The sequence below is a fragment of the Rhamphochromis longiceps genome, linkage group LG3, assembly GCF_057381845.1.
Source record: "Rhamphochromis longiceps isolate RC_006_pf linkage group LG3, R_longiceps_female_GT1.1, whole genome shotgun sequence".
NCBI lineage: Eukaryota > Metazoa > Chordata > Actinopteri > Cichliformes > Cichlidae > Rhamphochromis > Rhamphochromis longiceps.
This window is the reverse complement of record NC_140559.1, coordinates 40,251,108-40,276,836: the sequence shown is the minus strand read 5'-3', so window position 1 is coordinate 40,276,836 and position 25,729 is coordinate 40,251,108. Positions and strand designations below refer to the sequence as shown.

Sequence of the window (25,729 nt, the reverse complement as noted above, 5' to 3'; positions counted from 1 at the left end):
TCCCTGTGTTCCATGTTGTGTCTACTGTGACGTTTTTGTACCATGTGTCAGGTTCCTATGTTCTGTCTCCCCAGTTGCTGTTAAGTTTACATGAAGTTCAGTCAGTGTGTTTCCTGTTTTACTTTGAAGGTCTGTGTCTCATGTCAGTGTTTCTAGTTTTGCTTCCCGTGTCTCGTCCAGCCTGATTACTCCCAGCTGTGCTCTCCTTCTGTGTCTTGTTCCCTCGTTATCCCTCTGTGTATTTGAGCCCTGTGTTTCTCTTTGTCAGTGTCGTAGTCTCCCTCATGGCTGTGTTTCCCTGTGTGTTAGTCATCCATGTCCCAGTTTAGTCTTCCATGCCATTTTGCAATAAAGCAGCTTTTGAGTTTAATTTCGTTGTCGTGAGTTTTGCGTTTGGGTCCTTCTCCTGCCTGTACACAGCCGAAACATGACACTCCTGATTTCTGACTGAGCCACATAGAGAAGAGGAAACACAGCCTGTGGTTTGAGCCACAAGTCTTCCTTTCAGCAGATTTATGATTGATTCATGTTCTCATCAAACTTCACACAGCAGAGAGGAAACAAGGAGTTCAGACAAAGAGCACAGCGGGAATTTCATGAGCAGCTGTTTTCGTGATTGTTGATTTATGATCTGCTCATTTAGTGCTTCTGTGTTCACTTTATTGCTACATGTGTTACTAGAACATTTTATGTTATTTATTATGAAAGAACCATCAAATTTATTGTTTAATTTAAGTTCTCATATTTTACTTTTTAGAGGCAAATTCATTTTCATATTAATGATATCATTTTCTGTGTGTGTGCTCCATATGTGCTGTACTGTTCTTGAATCACAGGTGGAGGTGATTCTGTGTGGAGTTTGCATCTGTGTGGGTTTCCTCCATGAACTCCAGCTTCCTAACAGCTGTTCTTATCATTATTTATGATATGTTCATTTAGTTATTCTGTTTCCACTTCACTGCTACCCGAAATCTTGCAAACAGAACATTTGAAGTCATCTATTCTCCACATCAGAGAGACATCAGTACTCAAGGTCGGTCCTGTGACGGGCTTTAAGTGTCAGTGTGGATATAAAGTTATAGTTCCTAGTCCCATATTTCCCATGTCAAACTCTGAACACAGCTTCCAAGTCCAATCACTGGACTGTGCTTACAGCTGGTGGCCAATAGAGGGAGACATTAATCCATTTATAATTTATTGTAAGGAGTGAGAAGAGTTGATATGACTGAAGAACAGACAGAACAGAGGAATGATATTGACTTTGGACCCTATCATGAAAATAATCAGGCCCTGGATGGATGTCATAGTGATCAAAGCATTTACATTAACAAAGTTTAAAAATACAGTTTCATTAATAAAGTTTTATTGGACTCCAATAAATAGTAATCATGGGCGTATCGATCCAAATATTGATCATTTTGATACCAACATTTGTATCGATGTTGATCAATACGAGTGTAATGAGCTTGATGCTTCAGTTTCTGTTCTCCTGTGTGCACCGCTGCAGTTTCATCAAAGAGGCAACCTGGCTGTCTGTGTAAATGCTGCTGCTTTCAGGTGTCACAGAGCAGCCTCAGTTTGCTTCTCCTCTCTTGTGTTTTATGTTTTACTGTCACTGACTCAGCAGTGCCAGTAAAACAAGTAAGCAAACGTGCTCAGCTAACCAGGACCGTCCAGCAACCCAGTAAGTAAAGAATATCTATGTAGATAACTGTGGTAATAGTGATAATTCAGTTATATTACTTTAATTTATAGTGGAAATGGCTCATTCTTACTTTAGCCAACTCCTAAAGTCGCAATTATGCTAAACCCTTGATATATACATTTATCTAACTGAAACATTTGAATGAAAACAATTACAGGAATTGAAACAAATATACCAAACATAGTATGGCTCAGATTTGATTCAATATAATTACCCTGTTGTGCTAAATGTGAAAAAGATACTGTCTGATTACTGTAGTTAAAATACTATTAGATGTGCTAGATTATTGTTTTTATTTCTGTCCCAGGTTTGAACTAATTAATAATCCAAAGGAAAAAAGAAAACACTTAAAGGTCATGAAAATTCAGTCAGAATTAGCAATCTGATGATGGAGCTTAATTATTAAAAAGTATTGGTACTGGTATCAGTCTTGTATTTTACTTGAAATCAGATTAATATCAAATCTTGCATTATTACACACGTCTAGAAATAGTGAAATATTAAATTTATTTACCTTAAAATTTCAGCACCATGGACAGCGCACAAGGTTCTCACTGCTGTGCTCTCTAACATGTGACTGTTTGTCGTGGTGGACCTGCACAAATTTAGCTGCATGCACATATAGATCTCTCTTTTACAATTATGGGCATAAGTTAATAATTTCTGTTAAAAAGAAAAATGAAATAATTTACTGTTGTACTGTTTCTAGGGTCCCTGTCCCTGGTTATATGTGTATTCTCTGAATGTATTCTCTTTGCAGCATTTCACTGCAAAAGTGTATGTATATTTGAATTAAGAAATCTCAAGAGAATCTGTCACTCTCTCTACCCACAAAACCAGATCTGAATATATTTTTCTTTGTGTAACTTCAGACAGTCAGATCCTTGTCATTCTCCACCTTTCTCATACAAAAACACCTCTCCAATATAAACACTGGGTTGTGTTTAGAGCTGGTATTCAACAGAGGGCGCAATTCAGTTATTTTTTATTGCAATGCATTAGTCTGCTTGTCTGAGTGTTAAATATTTCCCAGAGTTGTGATGATAAAGGAAAAAGACTTTGACTTCAGAGTCTATTATTTACATCACAACATGTTGCAGAAGAAAAATAAATCTCTGTGTGTTGTAAATGTAGGTGTAACTGTGTCCAAAGAACCAAGATCAGCATCTGAAGAGGCATATGCCTGCTGAATGGCCTCCACAACCCTGTGGAACAATTGTGACTTAGACAGGGGTCTGCCCAGAATTCCACAGTGGAAGCTCACAAAAATCTCGTCTGTCTTCCTGAACGACCAGATTTGCAAGACATGCTGTGACAAAGCACAGAGATGGCACAGGGCAACCAGGCCTGCAACCTTGTCCAGGTCCCCAGTGGGAGATGTTCGTAACTGTTGGGCCGGAGGATCACCACTTTCCCGTCCAGCAACCAGCAGCAGCATTGCCTGTGTACCGACAGAGCTCATTAATCCACCTGGCAGATTTTATATGATGGACCACAGGTTCTCAATGGGGTTCAGATCAGGTGAACAAGGAGGCCATGTCATTAGTTTTTCTTCTTTTATACCCTTTCTTGCCAGCCACGCTGTGGAGTACTTGGACGCGTGTGATGGAGCATTGTCCTGCATGAAAATCATGTTTTTCTTGAAGGATGCAGACTTCTTCCTGTACCACTGCTTGAAGAAGGTGTCTTCCAGAAACTGGCAGTAGGACTGGGAGTTGAGCTTGACTCCATCCTCAACCCGAAAAGGCCCCACAAGCTCATCTTTGATGATACCAGCCCAAACCAGTACTCCACCTCCACCTTGCTGGCGTCTGAGTGGGACTGGAGCTCTCTGCCCTTTACCAATCCAGCCACGGGCCCATCCATCTGGCCCATCAAGACTCACTCTCATTTCATCAGTCCATAAAACCTTAGAAAAACCAGTCTGAGATATTTCTTGGCCCAGTCTTGACGTTTCAGCTTGTGTGTCTTGTTCAGTGGTGGTCGTCTTTCAGCCTTTCTTACCTTGGCCATGTCTCTGAGTATTGCACACCTTGTGCTTTTGGGCACTCCAGTGATGTTGCAGCTCTGAAATATGGCCAAACTGGTGGCAAGTGGCATCTTGGCAGCTGCACGCTTGACTTTTCTCAGTTCATGGGCAGTTATTTTGCGCCTTGGTTTTTCCACACGCTTCTTGCGACCCTGTTGACTATTTTAAATGTTCGATGATCACGCTTCAGAAGCTTTGCAATTTTGAGACTGCTGCATCCCTCTGCAAGATATCTCACTATTTTTGACTTTTCTGAGCCTGTCAAGTCCTTCTTTTGACCCATTTTGCCAAAGGAAAGGACGTTGCCTAATAATTATGCACACCTGATATAGGGTGTTGATGTCATTAGACCACACCCCTTCTCATTACAGCGATGCACATCACCTAATATGCTTAATTGGTAGTAGGCTTTTGATCCTATACAGCTTGGAGTAAGACAACATGCATGAAGAGGATGATGTGGACAAAATACTCATTTGCCTAATAATTCTGCACTCCCTGTATTCTTCCTCAGTCGAACAGCAGCACTCATGCGATTGTTTTGCCCCCTAAGCTCCAGGTGTTGTGCCAAAAAGTGGTCATCTTCCAGAAAGTGATTGCCGTCCACAGGAGCACGCGCAGTTACTTAAAGCCGTAGCACCCAGATGACTTACGTAGATAGCTACTTCTGTGCAACTGATATAGGATGTGGTAAGCTGAACACAGCTTCAACCGTCTGTTGACAAAAAGTAACGCAACCGCACCGCATGCCGTTGCGTAACGGTTTGTAACGGTAACGATGTTGTAACGATAGAAATAGCAATTAGTTAGATTACTCATTAATCTGAAAAAAGTAACCTTGTTAGTAACACCGTTACTTGTAACACCGTTATTCCCATCACTGCAGGTAGGTGGGGCAGCAATTCACTGAGCCTCTGGCACACTCGTCAGACGCTTTCATCAGAAGCGTTCTTAAGGAGCTGCACAACGGTTGTCTCGTGTCGGAGTATTGTCCTTTTCAGGGGTGTCTGTGTAACTGTTCGCCCGCCTACCGGAGCTTGTGGAGATCATCTTCTCCGAGTCTATACAGAGATTCAATTCACGTCCCAGCACCTCACCTCTCAGTCTCCCTCTGTGCCTTTTAAGTCTGGCCTCTAATAACTTCCCCAGTGTCTATATGTCAGACTGTATCAAGTAAGCTCTCCAGTTCTCGTTTATTTTCCCGTTTGTGTTCTTTTCGGTTTATGGTAAAACACCACTAACACTATTATCCCTCCCCCTGAGATCAAGTGCGCCACCAGTGTATGTTCACCCTGCACGTCCTGGCTCCGTGTTTCCATACATGTCCTGTCTTGTAAATACGTTCCTTCCCTGTGTCTGTTATGACAATGACATGGTGCCCTGGAATCTGTACGTCAGACTGTATCAAGTAAGCTGGCCAGTTGTCATTTATTTTCCCATTTATGTTCTTTTTGGTTTCCGGCAAAACACCCCTAGCGCTACTGGGTCCTACTGGGAAAAGATGGAACGGTGACCCCCTTCACCTGGGACAGGAGGACCTTCAGAAAAGGGAGTCCTGGACAGGTGTAGTGGGACAGCTGGAAACCAGGCCATGTGGGGCCAAAGTGGGGCCACCAGGATCAACCCCACCTCCTCGGTCTGGACCTTGCAAAGGAATGACTGGAGGAGGAAATATAGAGGGAAGGGAAAAGCATTTGCCAGGTTGTCACATGCAAGGGGAGGGACATCGTTCTGCAGGGAGATGAACAGATAGAAAAATGTTGACTCTCTATATAAAAAGAAAAAGGTTGTCTTCTGCCCTGTCTGTTCTGACGATGACATGGTGCCCCTGCAGACACAACAGAACTTGCTTGAGTGCCAGGATAACAACTTGAAGCTCCAGCATTTATGTGTGAGACACCCAATGACTGATCTAACAGCTGTTGAGCCGAGAGCCTTCATGGACTGTACACCAACCTGTTGGGGAGTCATCTGTGAGGACTAACTGGCAGTCACGGGACCCATCCCTTGGCCCTCCTCCAGGATGGAGTACCCTCCACAGATGGAGGGCTCGATGAAGCCCCTGTGAGACCACCACTGTTGGGACTGTGTTAAAATATGCTTTAGTTTCTCACATTTGCTGAAAGCTGAAAGTCTGAGTTTCATTTAAAATGAATTCAGGGGTTTGGGTTGGGGTGGGACTAAGGAAGTTTCAGAGTACTATTAATTGGCAGATGACTCAACCTGTAGATGATAGTACATATGAGTCTAGCGGTGCATGTCACCCCCTCCCCGTTTGTTCTTTGTTTCTCTGAGCAGACTGTGATGACTGCATGTGTGTAAAAGACTGTTGTAGGTTTATTTTTATCTGCTGAAAATCAGACACCACAAAATTTCTGTCTGGGCCTCCAAGAAAAGAGGAAATGCAGCCTGTGGTTTCAGCCTGAAGTCTAATGTTTGTCTTCTTTAAAGTCAACACAGCACAGTGGAAATGTGCAGGTATGACAATGTGTGAAAACAGGTTAAAAGTAGCTTTATTGTGGTGATGACACATGCTGGACTAAAGAATAAATAAAGCATGTGGGCATCAAGAGAAACGGTGAAAAGCTTGTTTCTCACGCTCATGTCTTTAAGAGTCTCTGCATGGACATGCTGTAAATGTTCATTTATCTCTGAAATAAATAAAATCATCCATCACTCTCTCTGTCCACAACATCATATACAGACATGTTTTCTTCTTACTGCAACTTCCAAACAGGCCAGTTCCTCACAGTATAACACAAAACTCCAAAGTATAATCACAGCTTTGTAACCAGCAGAGGAGCCAGTAAATCATCTAAACCTACTGATACTAATGTGTCTGTTTGGCTGCTGTTACAGAAATGGTTCCTACACCTGTGATGATGACGTCAGTGTTTGACTCCAAACTGTCTGCTGGACTCTGCAGCATCACAGAGACTTGCTGTCTTCAAGCCTCATAACATATTGATATGTACTGAAACTTTTGCACTTATGTTAATATATAAACTGCAAATAACATAAAAACATGAAGTAACATCTTAATGTATTTTACCTTTCCCACAGAAAAGTGGAGGGAAGGCGAGACACACCTGCTGTAAAACAATCTAAAACACTTCGATATCAACATGTTTGTGAGTGTGTGTAGATGATACTGCAACAAACCTTAATCAAAGGTTATCTTTGTAAGAAAGTGTTTGACAGAATAAGGATAGATGCTGTGTTTGCAGGCTTTAACTATTACTAATATTATAGACTGTATATTGAGAATGAGAAGTGAGAAACTGAGGTACACCTTATGCTCATATGGAGGGGATTAGCCAATCACAAAGTTACCACACCTTAAAGCATTCACTGCTCTGCTGTCCTTTTGGACTCTAATGTGGGCGGAGCCTATAGTAGCTTTCATAGTGTGACAGATGAGGTCCAACTAGACAGGTTATGGAGAGACAGACAACCATTCATGTTCACATTCACACCTGCAGGCAATCACCTGAATCACCAGTTAACATAATAATATATGACTTTGGAGAGAACCCAGACAGGTGGAGGGAGAACATGCAAACTTCACACAAAAAGTCCAGCTGGTGGATTCTAACAGGAAACTTTCTTGCTGTGAGGCAACAGTATGAACTACTGTATCTATGTGCCACCTTTCTATTTCTGGTTTAATGTCTGTGTAGGTTCTCAGTCATCCAGCTCATGGTGGTCTAAGAAGTTTGGAAGGAAAGTGACTAAACTTCTTTACATTTCTGGAAGACGTGTCACCTCTCATCTAAGAGGCTCTTTGACTTCTAAAAATAAAACAGTAGAGAGTCTCAGGTATTTTAACCTCAGTGAGGGTTTTACTTTAAGTGGGTCAAAGACCCACAATTAATCACGACATCACATGAGCCAAGCTGTGAAAAAAGGTGTGGGTCATTATAGACCTATAAGTTTTTGGAGTTAAAAAACACATTCATGAATCAAACCTAATCAGTGCTCTGTGTTTGGCTTATTTAGTGATTCAAAAATACAAAAGAGTGGCAGCACAAATAAAAGTTTACAGTTTGACTGTTGTTTTAGGTTCAGTGCTGCCATCTTGGATCGCTAACTCACAGTCTGTGTGTCTGCTCAGACTTTCCAAGCGGTAAATGTGAGTTGTGTTCCACAAAAAAACTTTTCGACTGGTAACTCAGAATTTCCAACTTCTGTCTTATTCAAAAATTATCACCAGAGATTTGGGATGAGAACACTTTGAGACCTTGCCTCCACCCATCATGTAACGTACTGAGGTCACCTGAGGAAAGTACCATGGAGGGGTTGTGGCACAAGGAAGGGATCTCAAAACTACATTGTAGGTGACTGACAGCTGATGCCATAAGGCACCAACTCTGGTCATTCACAGTGGACATAGACGTACTTTTTCACTCCTCTTTCAAACCGTCAGTATTTTCTGTTCAAAATGTGAACACTGGCACCTTCGTATGAGTGATATTTGATATGATATTGGAAGCAGATGAAACCAAATAAATATTTGGAGATCATTGTCTGTGCATAATCCTGGAGAGTGAGTGAGTGTGGTGGCCAGAAACTGAAAACAACACATTTTGGGAAAACAGCATTCATGTATCGCACAATAAATGTCTGTGGATGTTCAGAAACATTTGCTGATAAGATGACTCGAGATAAAATATTCCAACATTATGATGATCCACAGCACACTGCACAAATCACATAAAAGTCTCTGAGAATAAAGCATAATTATGAGCTGGTAAAATATGTCACCTGACCTGAAACAACAGAAGGTAAGAAGCAAACACAAGAAGCAAACCTGCATGTTTGCAGTGGACAGGAAATGTGAACACGTCACACAACTGCTGTGGTCAAAGCTACAGGAGCTGTTTGAGGTTTGTATAAAAGGAAAGGAAGCACAGAGAGGCCACAGTCAGAAGAAACACTCTGGTCTTATCTGTATTAAATGCAGCTTCTCTTTTTATTATTGATGTAAAGTCAAAGTGTTTGAGATCAGCTGAGGATCAGAGTGCAGCAGGGCTGGATGTGAGGATGGGGCACTCTTTGCTCTGCATGACGGGGTTATTGTGTAAGTACATTTGTGACATTGTTTGAATGGCACTGATTAATGAAAGTGTTTCTCATGTGTGAGAATTAGAGTGTATCACTGGTTTGAAGTGTTTATGTGAGAGTTTGAACAAAGCATATTTGTGATGTTTATGAAAGTTACAGACAAATGTTGGCTGGTTCCTTGGTTCAGTTTAGTCTGGAGTATCGTGTTGGATACATCGCTGCTTGTTGCACTTGACTCATTGTTGTGTACAAGTTCATATATTAATAGTGTTTTATGCACAGAAATATTTTGATGAGCAGTAACTGTGTCATGTGAAAACTTATCTTTAAAAAACAATTTTGTTCATTTTGAGTTTGATTTTCTGTCAGTTTGATCCTGATGATGTTTAATCTTTACTTTAGTGCTCGGTTCTCTCTTCTACGTTAATGCTGAAGGTGAGAAATGGTTCTTTGTTTTCTTCACATTCATATAATATGTATAATTTTAATCTGATATTTTGTATTTCATGCACCATTTTAAATCACACCCTGTTTCTCTGTTTGTGCATCGTTTTATTTAAGATACTAAATGGGTTTATAAACAGTGAGTGAGTTAAATCCTGCAGGTCTGTGCAGTCACTCTGTGGTTTTACTCAGAATATTAATTAACTGCTTTAATTTGTTTCATGAAAACACATCTTATTATTTTCAAGTCCAAATGTCACCAGGATGCAGTAAATCTTTTGACTCTTAACAGCAGCAATAAAAATCAGCTCAGCTTCAAAATGACTTTATTCTTCCATCAATCTCTAACTTGATGTGTTTATGTGAACAGTTCCCAATAAGCCCACCGTGATCCTCGAACCATCCTGGCCTCAGATATACAGCAGTGAGACAGTCACTGTCAGATGTGAAGGAAGTCAGACGCTGTTTGTATGGAGAGATGGCACATTAATCAGACCTCGAACATCTGAATACAGAATCAGCAGAGCTACTGAGTCTGACAGTGGAGGATACAGCTGCTGCACCATGAGTCTTTCAGTCTGCAGTGACATCATCACACTGACTGTATCATGTAAGTTGGACACATTTCATTGAGTCATATTGTTCTTTGTTTTAGTTTAGTAACAAAATCAGAGAAAATCGTAACAAACATTAAACACAGATGTGATGATCTCAGTTTCTTCAGTACCTGCACATGTGTAGTTTCCACCACTGCAGCTCAGAATTATGACACAATTATTTTGTTTTTATAATTTATTTGAAGTTGTTGATCAAACATAATCAATAAATACAGAATGAGCAGAGCTGCTGTCTGACGATGGAAAATACAGATGCTGAAAAAAGAAAAGGCTGATCATCAACAGAGAAGAGTTCTGTTATCACATCACAGCCCTGGTTGGGGTCGGGGATAGCATACAGTATGAAAAACATCTGTGTAAATTATGAATGATAAATGCTGCTGACTGTGCACTGGTTATGCATCTTTATGCATATATATTTATGTGATCATGATCCTTAAAACAAACATTTAAATAAAAAACAGATTAACAAAAAATCTGAAAATAAGAGTGACCACAATCAACTGGCCTCAGATCAGCTAACAGTGTATAGTTCACCTGTCTCTGCATTTAGGAGTACAGTTTGGTGACAGAGCATAAAAACAGTCTCACCTGATTCTTGATTCACTCTGATAAAGTTTTCATCATGTTATATACATCCAGTGTTAGCTCCTGGCTCTCTGGCTGGCTAACAGTTAGCTGAGATACCTGTGCTGCCCTCATGTGTGCTGCTGCCAGTTGTTGATTCTCATCAAATTTGCTTTGAAGTCACTTTTTTTTCTTGTGCTGTTTGTGCCTGTTTGCATCAAGTGTGATGATCACACTGAGATCAGGGACCGACCTACCTGAGAAACCTGAGATCTATTATTGAACTCCATCCATCTTCTTAACCCATCATCCAGGGTCGTGACCTATTAAGCACTTACTGAATTAAAAAAATACATAAATTGTAAATTAATAAAAATAAATTGGATTTTTTAAAAATTACAATTGAGTTTTTATGTTGAAATCTTTATTTGTTATATAACAAAGTTTTTCCTAAAGCAACTGACAGTCTGATGTTTGTCTTTCCTGTAACATCAACAGCAAGTAAACCCAGAGCCACACTGACAGCACACAGTTCAGTCATACCAGCAGGGGGCAGTGTGACACTGAACTGCTCTGTGGAGGGCTCTGCTGGCTGGAAGTTTGACTGGTTCAGACGTGATTCAGAGTTTTCTGGAGGTCAGAAAATAGGAGCTGGAACATCAGAGCACACGATCAGTATTTCAGAAGGAGGCATCTATTACTGCAGAGGAGGGAGAGGAGATCCAGTTTTCTCCACAGAGGACAGTGCTGCAGTTACAATTCAGAAACAAGGTGAGGGTGAAATCTTGTTGTGAAATAAAACGAAACATCATGATTAACCTGAAGTAACAATTAATTTATGATTTTTTCAGTTTAATATTTGTGTTTATCTGTTTGTTAGGGAAAGTTTGGGCTGCTGTGAATCTGCAGCACAGCTGGTCTCAGATATTCACTGGTGAGACAATCACTCTCAGATGTGAGATTCAGGGAGGTGAAGGAAAGGTGTGGAAATATGAATGGACAGCACCCAACACAAACAGCCCTCCAACATCCAGTGAATACAGGATCAGCAGAGTTTCAGTGTCCCACAGTGGAGACTACAGATGTCGGGGTAGCAGTGACTATCTCTTAACAGGATGGAGTGATGCCTTCAGACTGACAGTTTCATGTGAGTTGGACCATGATTCATGCTGACATTTCATGTTTTCATGTTTACATCTGTCTTAACAGGAAAACTCCAACAATTATCCAGCTGTCTGCAGGCAGCTCAGGACAACAGTCTTTCTCACTGTGCAAACAGAAAGGAGAGACACCATGGAGGCTCTTAAAATATCAGCAGTTTAAAGAGGAATGTACAGAGATGACAGTTTGATAAGAGGATGATAAATCAGTGAAATCTTTAGTTTGTTAGACAGTCTAATGTGTCACATGCAGGTAGGGATGGGAATGGATAAGAATTGATTGATTCTCATTGGCTCCACTTTGAGAGTCGCCACCATCTCTAAGCAGAATATCAAAGACATTCATGCAAATTAGAGGCTGTGAGGTCAAATGTTTGTGCATGTTGGAGGTATTTCTCCTCTTTGTTGGGATCAGTGTTGGGATCATTTCTCAAAAATGTAAAGCAAAAAAGTTCTTACACAAAATCAGCACAAAGAGACCTTACATCGGTTGTCATGGTGATTCTACAGTAGAAACATGAACAGGTAGAAATGGAGCTGCAGCCTGACTGCTCATCAGTTTGTTAGGATGAAGTTCATCACTCTTGGTTATTGGCTAGCTTAGCATTAGCATGCTATCCTTGCAGGTGCTTTAAAGAGCTCCAACAAAAACTACTTTGTTTCTGTTTGTAGATAAATTAATCAGTGAAAGTTTAAAGTTTGATCAGTGCTGTAACAAGTTTATTCTTGAGGATGATTTAATGTTTTACTTATTTTGTTTCTTCAACAGCAAGTAAACCCAGAGCCACACTGACAGCACAAAGTTCAGTCATACCAGCAGGGGGCAGTGTGACACTGAGCTGCTCTGTGGAGGGCTCTGCTGGCTGGAAGTTTGACTGGTTCAGACGTGATTCAGTCTCTTCTAAAGCTCAGCTCATGAGAGGAAATGAAGCAAACAGAGTTATTAGTGTCTCACAAGGAGGTCTGTACCACTGCAGAGGAGGGAGAGGAGATCCAGTTTACTACACAGAGGACAGCAGTGACGTCACAGTTAGAGAAACTCGTGAGTTTAATTATTTTATTTCTACCAGACTAAGAGGTCATTATGTAATGTGTGCTAACAACTTTATCTAATAGCTGTGAGTTTATTAACCCTCAGATAAGTTTTCTGCTCATTAAGATTACTTGGAGAGGTGGGAAAATAGAAACATTTATTCAACTTTGTTTTTGATTTAAGTCCAAAATTGTGAGATTAAGGACTCACCCTCACAGAGAATGTGCTCTCCAAAAAACATCAACAAAACGATTCAGACCTTTAAAAAATGTGTTTTAGCTACAAAACCTCAAATTGAGGAGAAAAATGAGATCTTGCAGTGAAAAGTTTCAGATTTTGTTTTAATAACAAACAACAAAACAAATGTTTCTGTGTTACAGTGTTGATGTAAACACCAGCCGTACCTGCAGGTGTAAACATGAGACTGTGCTATAACAATGTAAACACTGTATATGAGAGTTGTGTTGGATCTGATTGTTCAGCGTTCAGCATGGTGATGGCTGAGGGATCAAAGCTGTTCCTTAGTTTGTTAGTTTTTGTCTTTATGGCTCTGAAATGTCTGCCTGAAGGTAGACGTTCACACAGTGCATGACCTGGGTGAGATGGATCCTGAAGGATTTTCTTCGTGTTCCTGAGACTGCGGGAGCTGTGCAGGTCTTCAAGTGAGGGCAAAGGATGGCCGACTATCCTCTGGGTGACCTGTATAACCCTGTGGAGCTAATTCCTCTGTGCTACTGTGCAGCTGTGCTATACAGTTCTTCATGTAGCACAGTATGCTATCAAAAACCAGCTACAGGTCAGGGTGTTTGAAAATATCCCAGTGCATCCTGATGAAACAGTCCTGCCTCTGGCCTGGTTTTGACTGTCTTTGTGCTGATTGTAGCAATTTTACTAAGTGGGATGTGGCCGTGATGAAAACAGTTATCTGTGGTCAGACTGGCCCGAGGTGTGGTTTAACCCTGTAGCCTGTTGGAGGTTGATTTGTTTTCCACTCATGTTACTCTCATGTTTTAAACATCTGAATTTTTATGTTTCTATTTGTCTCTAACTGGATATTTTTCTGTGAACAGTTCCCAGTAAGCCCACTGTGACCCTGCAGCCATCCTGGACTCAGATATACAGCGGTGAGACAGTCACTGTCAGATGTGAGATTCAGGGAGGTGAAGGAGCTCAGTGGATGTATGAATGGAGAGCAGCCAAGTTAAACACACCTCCAACATCCAATGAATACAGAATCATCAGAACTACTGAGTCTGACAGTGGAGGATACAGCTGCCGGGGCAGGAGGGACTATTTCTTCTCAGAGTGGAGTGATATCATCACACTGACTGTATCATGTAAGATCTTTCATCCAGAGTATCTAAATAAGGAAAAAAGCACTTCTTCTTTCTTACAGCTTTATAACTGTCTTTCATGTTGGTCAGTAAAATGTTTAGTTTTTATTCCAACAACAAAAACCTGAACAGCAGCTTTTTATTCACAGTGAAGAGAACAAAACATATGAGAGTAACTTCTCTGCTGTGCAGCTCTAATACATGAAAGATGAAATGCAGAACAAATGCTGAATCTGTCTCAGCTGCTCCACCACATCCACTAAGAAACATTAAATCCACTGATTGTTCCTCATGTGTGTTTTTAACTTAGAAATGCAGCAAATTAAATATGAAAGATTAGTGTTGTGTTTGTGTGATAGTTGTACAGTTTGTTGCAGCTTCACCATTAAAGTTATGTGATATTTATTCTTTCCATATTTCCACCAAGTTATTTAAACTGGTTTGATTCAGTCATTGACTTTTGTTCTTTTTCTAAACTGAACTGCAGATAAACCAAAGGCCAAACTGAGAGCTGATAACACAGCTGTTCCAGTAGGGGGCAGTGTGACCCTGACCTGCTCTGTGAGCCCATCATCATCATCTGGATGGAAATACTACTGGTACAGAGATGAGAAATCCTCTGAAGCCCTGACCACACAAGATGCAGTTTTCCACTCAAATGGACAAATCAGTGTCTCACAGGAAGGACTCTACAGGTGCAGAGGAGGAAGAGGAAACCCAGTTTACTACACAGAGGACAGCCAGTCAGTCAGGATTGGGAAAACTGGTCAGTTTAACATGAAGTCAGATAAATTCCTGATTAAGGAGGAAGATGAAGAAAAAAAAAACTTCAACATTTTTGACATTCACGTGTTTTTATTGTACTTTCTTGAACAGTAACAGCCTCAAACAGGCCTGTTGTGACTCTGTATCCAAACTGGTCTGAGATATACAGAGGAGAGACGATCACTGTCCGATGTGAGATCCACGGAGGAGACACTGAGTGGGATTATGAGTGGGAAACAAACAGCATGATAAAAGCTCCAAATCAAAATGAATACAGGATTAGATCTGCTTCATCATCCAACAGTGGAAACTATCGCTGTAAGGGCAGAATGAAAAGTTCACAGCATGAAACAACAGAGTGGAGTGATTCAGTCACACTGACAGTTTCTGACAGTAAGTAGAGTCATAGTTCATTTAACCTGGAAATAGAAACAGTTTGTAAAAATATGTTTTTATTAGTACATGTTGAGATATTTGACATGTTTAGATAGTCTCACTCTTAAAGTTCATCATAAATATTTGTGAGCCAACATTTTAGTGACATTGAATTCAGAGTTAAGAGACGAAAGATTGAGAGAAAATCTTTGTTGAACAGATGAACCCCGTCCTGTCCTCACTGTGTCTCCATCATGGCTGAGTCCTGGAGCCTCAGTAACTCTGAACTGTGAGGTTGAACATCCGTCTGCAGGATGGAGCTTCTACTGGTATAAAGCTGTTCCTGATCTATCAGAGAAATCCTCCAGTTATGAGCTGCTACCTGATGGCAGTGGGACTGCACAGGACTCCTACATCATTCATGGACAGACACACACAGCAGGATATGTGTGCAGAGCTGGAAGAGGAGACCCAGAGTATCACACTGATCACAGTCGACCAAAGTTTGTTTGGTCTGCAGGTCAGTTTGAGGATTTTTAATCTTCATGCTGATGATTTGAAAGTCTGTAAATCTGGCTGCATGACTATCAGGACTCTTGTGAACCAAACAAAAGTCAAACGTATATTTCCACTGTGATATGTTGATCCTAACATCTGTGAGCTTTGTGTCTTCACTGCATGTTGTTTCCAGATGTTCATTCAGCAGCGTCTCTCACAGTGAGTCCTGACAGAGTGCAACACTTCACCTCTGACTCTGTCTCACTGACCTGTGAGGGAAACTTCCCTGAGTGGAGAGTGAGGAAGTTCTCTGAGGACGGCCGACTGTACTCTGACTGTAGGAGAATGACTGGATCCACATGTGACATCAACACATCAAAGTCAGATACTGCAGTGTACTGGTGTGAGTCTGGATCAGGAGAGTTCAGCAGTGCAGTCAACATCACTGTACAGAGTATGTTATTATACATTTACTTCTTGGATCTGAATGATTTAGACGTCACATGAACTTTTGTCCCAGCTTTGCTGTATGTGAAGTCATTTTATCTGGAGAAAAATAGCAGTTTTTAAATACACAAGATCAGATCTTCATGATGAAAAACATTTGTACAATCTGTTCTTATTATTGTTTGTCAGCTCTTTCTAAATGTGTGCACCAGCTGATGTGACTGAAACAATTGTGTGTGATTGTGTCACAGATGATGGTGATGGTCCTATCCTGGTGAGTCCTGTTCATCCTGTGACTGAGGGAGCTTCTGTTAGTCTGAGCTGCAGTTTGAGAACACAAAAAATACTTTCCAATGTGTTTTTCTATCACAATGACAAACTTATTCAAAATGATCCCCGAGGGGAGCTGAAGATCTCTGCAGTGTCAAAGTCTGATGAAGGTTTCTACAAGTGTCAGTACTCAGGAAGAGAGTCAGCACAGAGCTGGATGTCAGTTAAAGGTGAGCAGGATCAAAACATCTGATGGATTTTTATAAACCAATGACTGAGAAGGAACGTTATATTGTCTGATTTAAGTCTCAAAGTCACTCGGCTCCATTTTATAAAAGTATTTTTTTTTTTATAAAATTCTAATTTATTAATAATTAATTGCTATTTGTTGTTACAGTAACTGTGTCAGGAGCTGACAGCTCTTCGTCTCCTGTGTGGTTGATTGTTGGACTGGTTTGTGGAGTCTCTCTCATTATTATTCTCCTGCTCTTGTTGTATCGCTGCAGACAGTCCAAGTGTAAGAGCCTCTTTTCTGTTATTATTATTGTTATTATTAGTATTAGTATTGATATTGACATTTCATTGAGTATCTGTCACGGTTAGTAAACTAAAACACAACTTTATCACAGAACTTAGAAAATTATCCAAATAAAAAAAACTAGGAAAACAAATTTCTACAAATCTTATTAAAACAAACTTTGATGAAGGATGTGACAGTAAAGGAAGATTGAGACAGTCTATAAAACACAATATAATGAGATGATGGGAAACAGGTGGGAACACAGTGATAACTAATGCCCCTTTTCCATTAGTACATCGGTGGACAACTCCAGGCTTCGAGGACCGGTGTCCCTGCAGGTTTTAGATGTGTCCTTGAACCAACACAGCTGATTTAAAAATTAGGTCCTCAACATGTCCTGAAGTTCTCCAGAGGTAACAAACTAATAATGTGATTCAGGTGTGTTAACCCAAGGTGAGATCTAAAACCTGCAGGAGACCAGCCCTCGGGGCCTGGAATTGCCACCCCTGCATTAGTACCTACTTGGATCAACTCACAACTATTCGAATCGTATTGACTGGTTTTCTGTTACAGTCAAGTACCACCTAATGTGTGTGGTCGTCCTAATAGCAACGTGGCTGAGCATCCTGTGACGTAATTAGGATGCGTCAAACACACTACAATGAAGGTGGACGTTGAGGCGATGATATACCTGCTGCTCAGTCTGTGAATTTTCGTCAGACTCTGGGACCACGGTGTTGCTTTTGTAGCTGTTTTCCTCATTGCTGGGTTTCAAAAATGGCTGTTTTGATTTTCATCAATGTAATACTCTCATAAGTCATTGAGTGACGCCACTGAGCAGTCAATCAGTGGGATGCAGGCTGTTGACGTCACATTTTGGGATCGCCTCGGGTCGCCTGGAACTCCGGCTGAGTAAATACTGAAAAAGTACCTGGTAACAGGAACTATGACCTGATGGAAAACCCTGAAAACCATGGTGACCTGACCTGAGTAGTTACTAATGGAAAAGAGGTTAACAGAATGACTATGGAGGATGTAAAACTAGACCCACGATACAGACGAGAACAGAGTCCAAAATAAAACAGGAAATGAGTGACACTGAGACCTGGAGTAAGACACACGAGCTTGACGCAGACAGTAAACAAAACATGGAGAACAGAGTGAGAACACAAGGGGATAAACAACCTCTCATTAACCAAATAGACAGATAACTGTAATGTAAACATAACATCATACGAGAAAACGAGAATGTCAACAATACAAAATACAGAACTATGAAACTAAGAATGATCAAAAATAGAAAACCAGAGAAACCAAAACATCAAACCCCGGGTCAACCATTCAGGGACCTTGAAGGAAGCACAGGCAGGAAGTTACCTGCTACACATTGTTACCTGTTGCACCTCCAGTGTTGGGAAGGTTACTTTTAAAATGTATTCCATTACAGAATACAGAATACATGCCCCAAAATGTATTCTGTAACGTATTCCGTTACGTTACTCAATGACAGTAACGTATTCTGAATACTTTGGATTACTTAATATATTATCATGCTCTTTACAACAACGTGAATGTACTATTGCTGTGTGATTTATTACTATTACTGAAGGTCCGCGACTCCGAACTGTAGTAAAGGGACCTCTGACTAATACGGCGGGGTCCCTGTCGGCTCGTAGCCAAAAAATAGCTTTACTTTGTTGTGTGGGTCAACTTTTCTTGCGAGAGACAGAAAGAGGCGTTGAAAGGCTGCTCCAATGGAACTTATTGTTTTCGGAGGAAAACACGAACACGGTGTACAGTCGAGTCTTAATAGCTTACTTACAACTGGGCTCGTCAGGCACTCTTCTTGGCTGCAGTGGTTATTATTATATTTACATGCTTCCAGCTCCCGTTTTTCCTCGATGACAACTTGTACCTTTCTACTCCCCTTTTTCTCCCTCCTCGCGCTCACAGACACATAACGTGTATGGCAGTCCATTCTCCCTGCAACACGGACTACACTGCCCATGATGCTACATTCTTTAGAGCTATGCTTGTAGCATTCTGCCTGTTAGCTTAGCACAACAACAACAACAACAACGAAAAGGCGCTCTCTCTCTCTTTTTTTTTTTTTCTTTTCTTTTTTTGTCCCGTTTGGATCTATAGCCATCAGAATTGTTATCTTGAGGCCAAGAAAGATGCCAAGCGGATTTATTTTACCAAGTGGATCATCATGGCCTTGCCATATTGGTCCATTTGATTGACCTTTATTATAATTATGAATTTATTTTATTTTTAGTTGCAAACGGGACAGACATGACTGGGGGATAGGACAGGGGGAAAGAATGAAAGAAAGAGGGGGAGAGAAAGAAAGAAAACCAAAGGGGAGAAGAGACGGTGAGAAGGGGGGGAAGAGAGAAAAAAACAAACAAACAAAAAAAAAAACAAAAAAACAAAAAACTCCTGGGTCACCTGTATGGAGAAAAAAAACAGAGGAGACAGCAAACAACAAAGAGCAACATAATAATAGAAAAAAAAACAGCACCATCACAATAAACTAGCCAGCCATTGATATCAATAGTTACTAAATAATAAACGATATTGTGCAACACGCAAGATAGACAGCGCACAGTGTGCTTTGAGGCAGCAGCCAAGAAAGCTGTAGTCCGCGTCTGTGAATACCCATGTGTACACCTGTGTGCATACCTGTGTGGATCAGCATGCTTGCATTCCAAAGGTTTCTCCATGTAATGATCTGCTGGGGAGCCACAGCCCTGTCCTTTATGGTATCAAGCAGGTATGGAGGAGATCAAAACTCCAGACATCCAGAGGCCCCCAGAACACAAGAGACCAAGGAAGACCCACAGAGGGGCAGCTGCGCCACTGTCCCAGTAAGAGCTAAGGAGAGTCCCAGATGAGGGCTCATTCAGCAGCCACGGAGCAGAAGCCAGGGGGAGTTGCAGTGACGCGCCCATGAGCTCCGCCGGCAGCCAGCTGTGCCTGAGTGACCGAGCCCCAGGCCGAGAGGCCGGGGGCACCCCACCTCCGAAATGGCCCGAGCGAGCCCCAATAAGCGGCCGCCAAGGAGTGAGCCGGTGTGTACCCGGACGCCCACCCCCAGATACAAAGAACAACCAACGCACCGACACCTGAGGGAGTCCGCCACCGGTAGGGGAAGTGGTGGTGGGTGGAGATAGGCCTCCAAACCTTGGAGGGCCCGAGATGTCCCCAGAGAGGTGGCGTCTGATACCCAACCTGACATATAGACACAAACATACAGGCACACACAGACACAAACATCCATTCCCACCCTCATGCTCTCATATGCACTTCACACTCAACCGACGTGGAGACAGACATAAAGAGACGCTGTATACACGATCACACTCCCCAAGCGTACTCTACAAACCGGGTCTAGGTACCCTTGCCCCTGGAGGGGGGAACCGCACCCAGACCCAGGTGGTGTTACCCTTTTCCCTGCGGTGGGGAGAGGCAGACCGCCCCGACTCCGCAGCAGCAGGGAGGCCCCACACACCAGACCGCAGCCGGACGGCCAACTCCTCCTAGCCCCCCCGCTCCAGCAGGCCGCAGAGAATGGGGGTGAGAGAAGACTCCAAACCTCCCTCCACCCGCTCATAGTAGTGTTGATGCATGTGTGTTCTAAGGTGCAATTAAAACCCAGGAGGGCATGGAGCTACCTGCCAAGGAGCAGCAGGTAAGCGCATAGTTCCTCCTGCTAGCCCTCAATGTCTACGTGCATAGCTGGACTGGCCATCGGGCATACCGGGCATTTGCCCGGTGGGCCGCTGGCGATTTTTTGTTTTTATGGGCCGATCGATTTTTTTTTTTGGAAGGGTATAAATAATGAAAGGTGTTGGATTGGCCAATTGGTCATGATCGACTCTGGGCTGGACCAATTACAGCCGAGGAGGTCGGATGCACCCGCCCCCTTGTTTAGCAATCTTATAGACGAACTAATGGAGACGAAAATGGAGAACAAAAAAGGAAAGGAGGTGCAGAAAAAATTAGGGCCAAAAAGAAACAAGCCCTTCAGGCAGACGCTGCCAAATGTGTAAAAATAACTGAATTGTTTGGCGGTGGCTATGACAGAGCTTCCACAGATTTAGCAACATCAGCAAGTGGCGGAGGCCAGCAGGTGGATAAGGGAAAGGGGAGGCAGGAGGAAGAGAGACCGAGGTGGCCGCCGGTCATAGTGGCAAGTGAACTGAACTTTAGGTAAGAGGTTATGACCTGCTGTCTATCTGTGTCAGATATAAACCAAGTTTAGTTGGAGTTTGTTTTCGTTGTGCTGACTTTTTACAGTCGCTTAGAATAACTGGTACTGCGTACTAGCTAGCATGACGGCGTTTATATACTGCTGGGCGGGTGCTATGAAGTTACTGATAGTAAATTGTATTTTATGCTTAAGGTTAGTTTCTCAAACTCCTCACAATCTTAACAAATTGTGCCAATCCTTACATGTTGCACCAGGCTGATTTATCATCAAAAGTGGAGAAGTCCGTGACAGGAGACAGAAGAGCAGCAGAGAGAGATGGAGAGATGACTTTATGTCATCCATGAGGGATGCATTTGACATATGTTTCACATATTATAGCCCAACAAGTTACTCATAGCAATTTAAATACGAGCAATCAATTTTTGGCAAATACCGGAAATCACTTTTTGGCACAACACCGGCTATTGCAGTTAATAATACAACAGCTTCTTGCCATTTTTTGTGTTTCTTTTTATAGCTGTGTAACTGAGTTCAATTGAAAGCCTGCATGCGCTAGTACCTGTTTGCCACAAGTTCCCAGAATCCTTTGCGGTTTCTGAATGACGTCACATTTTTGGTGGGCCGGTCTCTAGTCAAAATGCCCGGGCCGATTTTTTGTCCCAGTCCAGCCCTGTCTACGTGTATTTAAAATTGAGAGGTGGGCAATGATTCTTGGGGTGAGGTGTACACCCTGATGGTAACTTGGACTCCGTGTATTGTGCCCACCCCCAAGATCCTATATGTATGTGTAATGAGGGTGTGAGTAATGTGAATGTCTAAGTTGTGGGATCGCCCAGGAAACACACAGTCGCAGAGAGAGAGAGAGAGAGCGTCGCCCTGTAACCATGGCAACCGTAACGCTGCCGCCTGGAACAACAGAACGTAGCTGTCAAACAAAACCCAATCAGTCCTGACCCGCGACAAAATGAAACAGGAAAGTACCGCAGTGTAATCCATTTATTTCAACAAAGTAACTGTATTCTAAATACCACCTTTTTAAACGGTAACTGTAACGGAATACAGTTACTCATATTTTGTATTTTAAATACGTAACGGCGGTACATGTATTCCATTACTCCCCAACACTGTGTACCTCCAACAGTTACATCATGGTAGCTGAAGGGTCATCAGCTGGGAGCCACCCTTCATTGATGTTTTGCTCCATTAATCATGGAACATCTTGTGGTGGTGGAGCAATGGGTGGAGGTCTCCCTACTGTCCCTGCAGCTGACCCTAGGACGCTTGTCTTCCCCACAGCTGGTCTTTCCAGATCTCCATTAACTTTCACATGTCTTAGATTCAGTTTGTGCTCAGTTTTTATTAAAATCTAGTTGCACAAACATCTAAATAACCAACTGACTACATGCACAAAAGATCAGAAACAAACAGGATTTTATAAACTGATTGTATCTTTAACTCGACTGAAAGAATCCACAAATGTTATTGTTTCATATCAGAACAACACAAACAGTAACACCATGATGGGTTCATGCTCTGAAAATATCTGATAGTCCTGTTGTTGATTTAAACACAACTAATGAAACTCTGTAAAAGGTTTTTCTGTTTTTTCATTTATCTTTGAAAAATGTGTCATGTTGGTTTTCATGTGTGAGCCACTGAAACACTGGTGCAGTACATCATGTGAAAAGCACAGAGCAGCTAGAGATGAAACAGTCTTTTAATTTAAGGAAACTGGCACCATGTCATTGGTTTACAATTGTGTAACTAAAATATGAACATTTCAGGTGCAGATAAACCCCCAGATGTCATTTACTCTAATATTGAACTGGAAAACTTTGGAAATAAGTGTGAGTACACAAAACATACAATGTAGAATAAAAGCCTGGAAAGTTTTTGAAAAGTTTAAAAATATATTAAATGTTTTTCTTTTGTGGATTCGATCATCTTCACAGGGAAGCATCATAAACCAGAGCAGAGTGCTGTTTACTCTGAGGTGAAGACGGGAGCTGCAGGTACAGTCACAACAGTCTCATTCAGTGTTTGTACTTGAACATGTCATCACATCATTATATTGCAGGTAATTATAGGTCAACATGGAGTTTAGTTATTCACTTACTAATCAGTGTTTCAGCTTTACTGAATCACAGCATCCACAGATTCTGACCCAGACCTCAATCACAAAACACACACATGCAAAGCTGAAGTGTCACAGGCAACAAATGATTTTTACTTAGATTTCTTTCCCTGTAGTTGTAAAAAGTTTAAAGTCCATATGTATTCAACATGTTTGTATCATATCTGTGCTGAACAAATGTGTCCTGAGCTCTGACGTCTCTTTTAGAGGACAGTCTGATGTATGCTGAGGTTAAACAGCCCAAAAAAGAAAAAGCCAAGAAAAACAAAGGTGAGCAAAGTCTGCCATCATCTCCACTGAATATTGTTCATCATGTTTATCTGCTCTTACAATGTAAATCTGTTTATTTTAATATTTATATTTATGTATTCACAATCCATCAGCTTTTAAAAATCTACTATTTTATCTTTGCATTAGTGGAGACATCCAGTTTCCTCCTGGTTAATGATATTATTGTTTTCAATGATCTTCTCGTCATTCACAGGAAAATCAAGTCCTGCAGCTGATGCAGCAGTTTATTCTGAAGTCACATCAGGAAGCTCTCTCAGTAATTCTGCTGCCATGCAGGCTGATTTATTCTTCACATTATTAAATGTCTTCAGCTCATAATATCTTTACATGTTGGAAATCACTTTGTCTTTTTGTGCTTGTCTTACAGGTCAGTGAGGAGAGCTGTAGCAGCAAAGCCAAGAAGAAGCTTTTTATGAAGCCACTCTTGCTCCTCTGCTGCCCAAATATCAGACATGCTCAGCTTTATGTGCAGTTACAATATTACATCATAATATCATATAGAGTTAGTACTCTCTTATAGCATAAAGCATATGTTCTATATCAGCTGTTTTTATATTCTTAAAGCTTTCTGTATATAAAACTTAACTGAATGTTTCCTGTTTCAACATCAGAGAGAACAAAGTGTGAAATATGTGATCTTTAGTAGCTGATAGCACGACTTTAAGTCAGCAGTGTTACATTAAAAAGTACTGTTATGGGCAGCAACACATACTTTTACTGTATTTGTTTAAAAATCTACATTATTTAAATAAATGATCTGATCAGTACTGTGTGAATTTGAATGTAATGAATGTATTTCTTGATTTCTTTTCTTTTTTGTTTTGTTTTGGGGGTTTTTGCTTTATCTTAAACATTTTTATTCATTTTCATGCATTTATAGTTAGATTGAATCTGAATTGCTCAACTTGAATAAAAGCTTCTAAAACTGAACTATATTTTTAACATTTAAAACAGATTTGAAGGATGGGTCGGGCATATCCTTCGTGGCCCAACCTATCCCAAAATTCATAGCGCGGCCCAGCCAATTCCAGTTTCCAAGAATGGCGGCAGCTACTTAGTTTTAATATTACTCTTATTACTCTTTCTGGGTCACAAAATAAACTTTTAAGATATTTTCAGCTGAGAATGTAGCTGTGTGCACTTCAAATATCTGCTCTGTTTATCAAGACATCACATATTGGCAAAAGTGCTCCTTTTTGTTACCCACCAGCTCGATAGCTAGCCGGGGTTTCAAGGCTCACAAGAGCCGGCGAGAACACTGAACTCCCCGGCACATCATTTTCAGATCCCTGCGGTCTTTGGCTACTCAGGTTAAACATGATCTAAGTCACTTAGATGACTTAAAAAAATATATTTTTTTGGCTTTTCTCAGTGTTTTATTTGTTCCTGAGTAAATCGGTTTGGCTGAGATTAAAGTTATAGTTTTTACACAGCTGAATAAACATCACACAAAACTGATTAAAAAGAGTGAGATGGTAGAATTTACTCCAGTGTCCTGTTATATTTTAGATAGCAAGGAGCAGACGGCTGAGTTTATTATTAAACTTTACTGAGACAATCTGCAAATTTCATTAAAGTTTAATAAACTATCATCTAGTCTTTATTTTTAGTTAGCACATATCTTAAACACTTAATGCTGTAAGCTAATGATAGTTATATAAGAGCAGATGCTGCTGGTGCAATAAGCTGCACGTTTTACGATCCAATGGATGCATGATCTGATTAGTCAACTATCAAAATAAGCATTTGTGGCAGCCTTAGTCTGAAGTCATAAAACAAGAATTATGTATATTTTTTGATGGGTGTATTTTAAAACTGGAAACATGACGATAGAGAACAACCTCTTTGTTCTTCTGAGCGGTCTGTCGTCCTTACACGTGTGTAACAAACTGTTTATTCTGCTGTTTGTCTTTTTATCAGAGGAAACTGAAACATCTCATGATTTCTGGCTGTGCCTGTGGGTTGAGCCACAAATCTTCTGTTCAGCAGGTTTGATGTTTTCAGCAAACTTCACACAGCAGAGGAAACAGGGAATTCAAAGAGCACCGTGGGAATTTCATAAGCAGCTGTTTTCCTGATTGTTGATTTGTGATTTGCTCATTTAGTGCTTCTGTGTTCAGTTTGTTTGCTACCTGATGTGTTACTACAATATTTTAAGTTATTTATTGCAAGTATTCATTATCAAAAATACATTAAGTCATCGTTTAAGGACGTTTTGTGTAGTACTTTAGTACAAAATATAATCACTGGGTTGTGTTTG

The 25,729-nt window shown here is 41.1% G+C and overlaps 1 protein-coding gene across 1 annotated transcript; it reads left to right on the top strand.

Annotated features, from left to right (window-relative positions):
- Positions 1–8,777: 8,777 nt before the first annotated feature.
- LOC146674658 (Fc receptor-like protein 5) lies at positions 8,778–23,787 on the top strand. Its single transcript, XM_085397240.1, has 16 exons — positions 8,778–8,814; positions 9,201–9,233; positions 10,925–11,197; positions 11,313–11,573; positions 12,356–12,628; positions 13,690–13,956; positions 14,441–14,719; positions 14,836–15,111; positions 15,314–15,613; positions 15,785–16,045; positions 16,290–16,538; positions 16,706–16,825; positions 22,829–22,891; positions 22,997–23,056; positions 23,386–23,448; positions 23,663–23,787. Exons 1-16 carry the CDS (start codon positions 8,778–8,780, stop codon positions 23,785–23,787), a joined length of 2,940 nt encoding a protein of 979 aa, XP_085253366.1.
- The last annotated feature ends 1,942 nt before the right edge of the window (positions 23,788–25,729 follow it).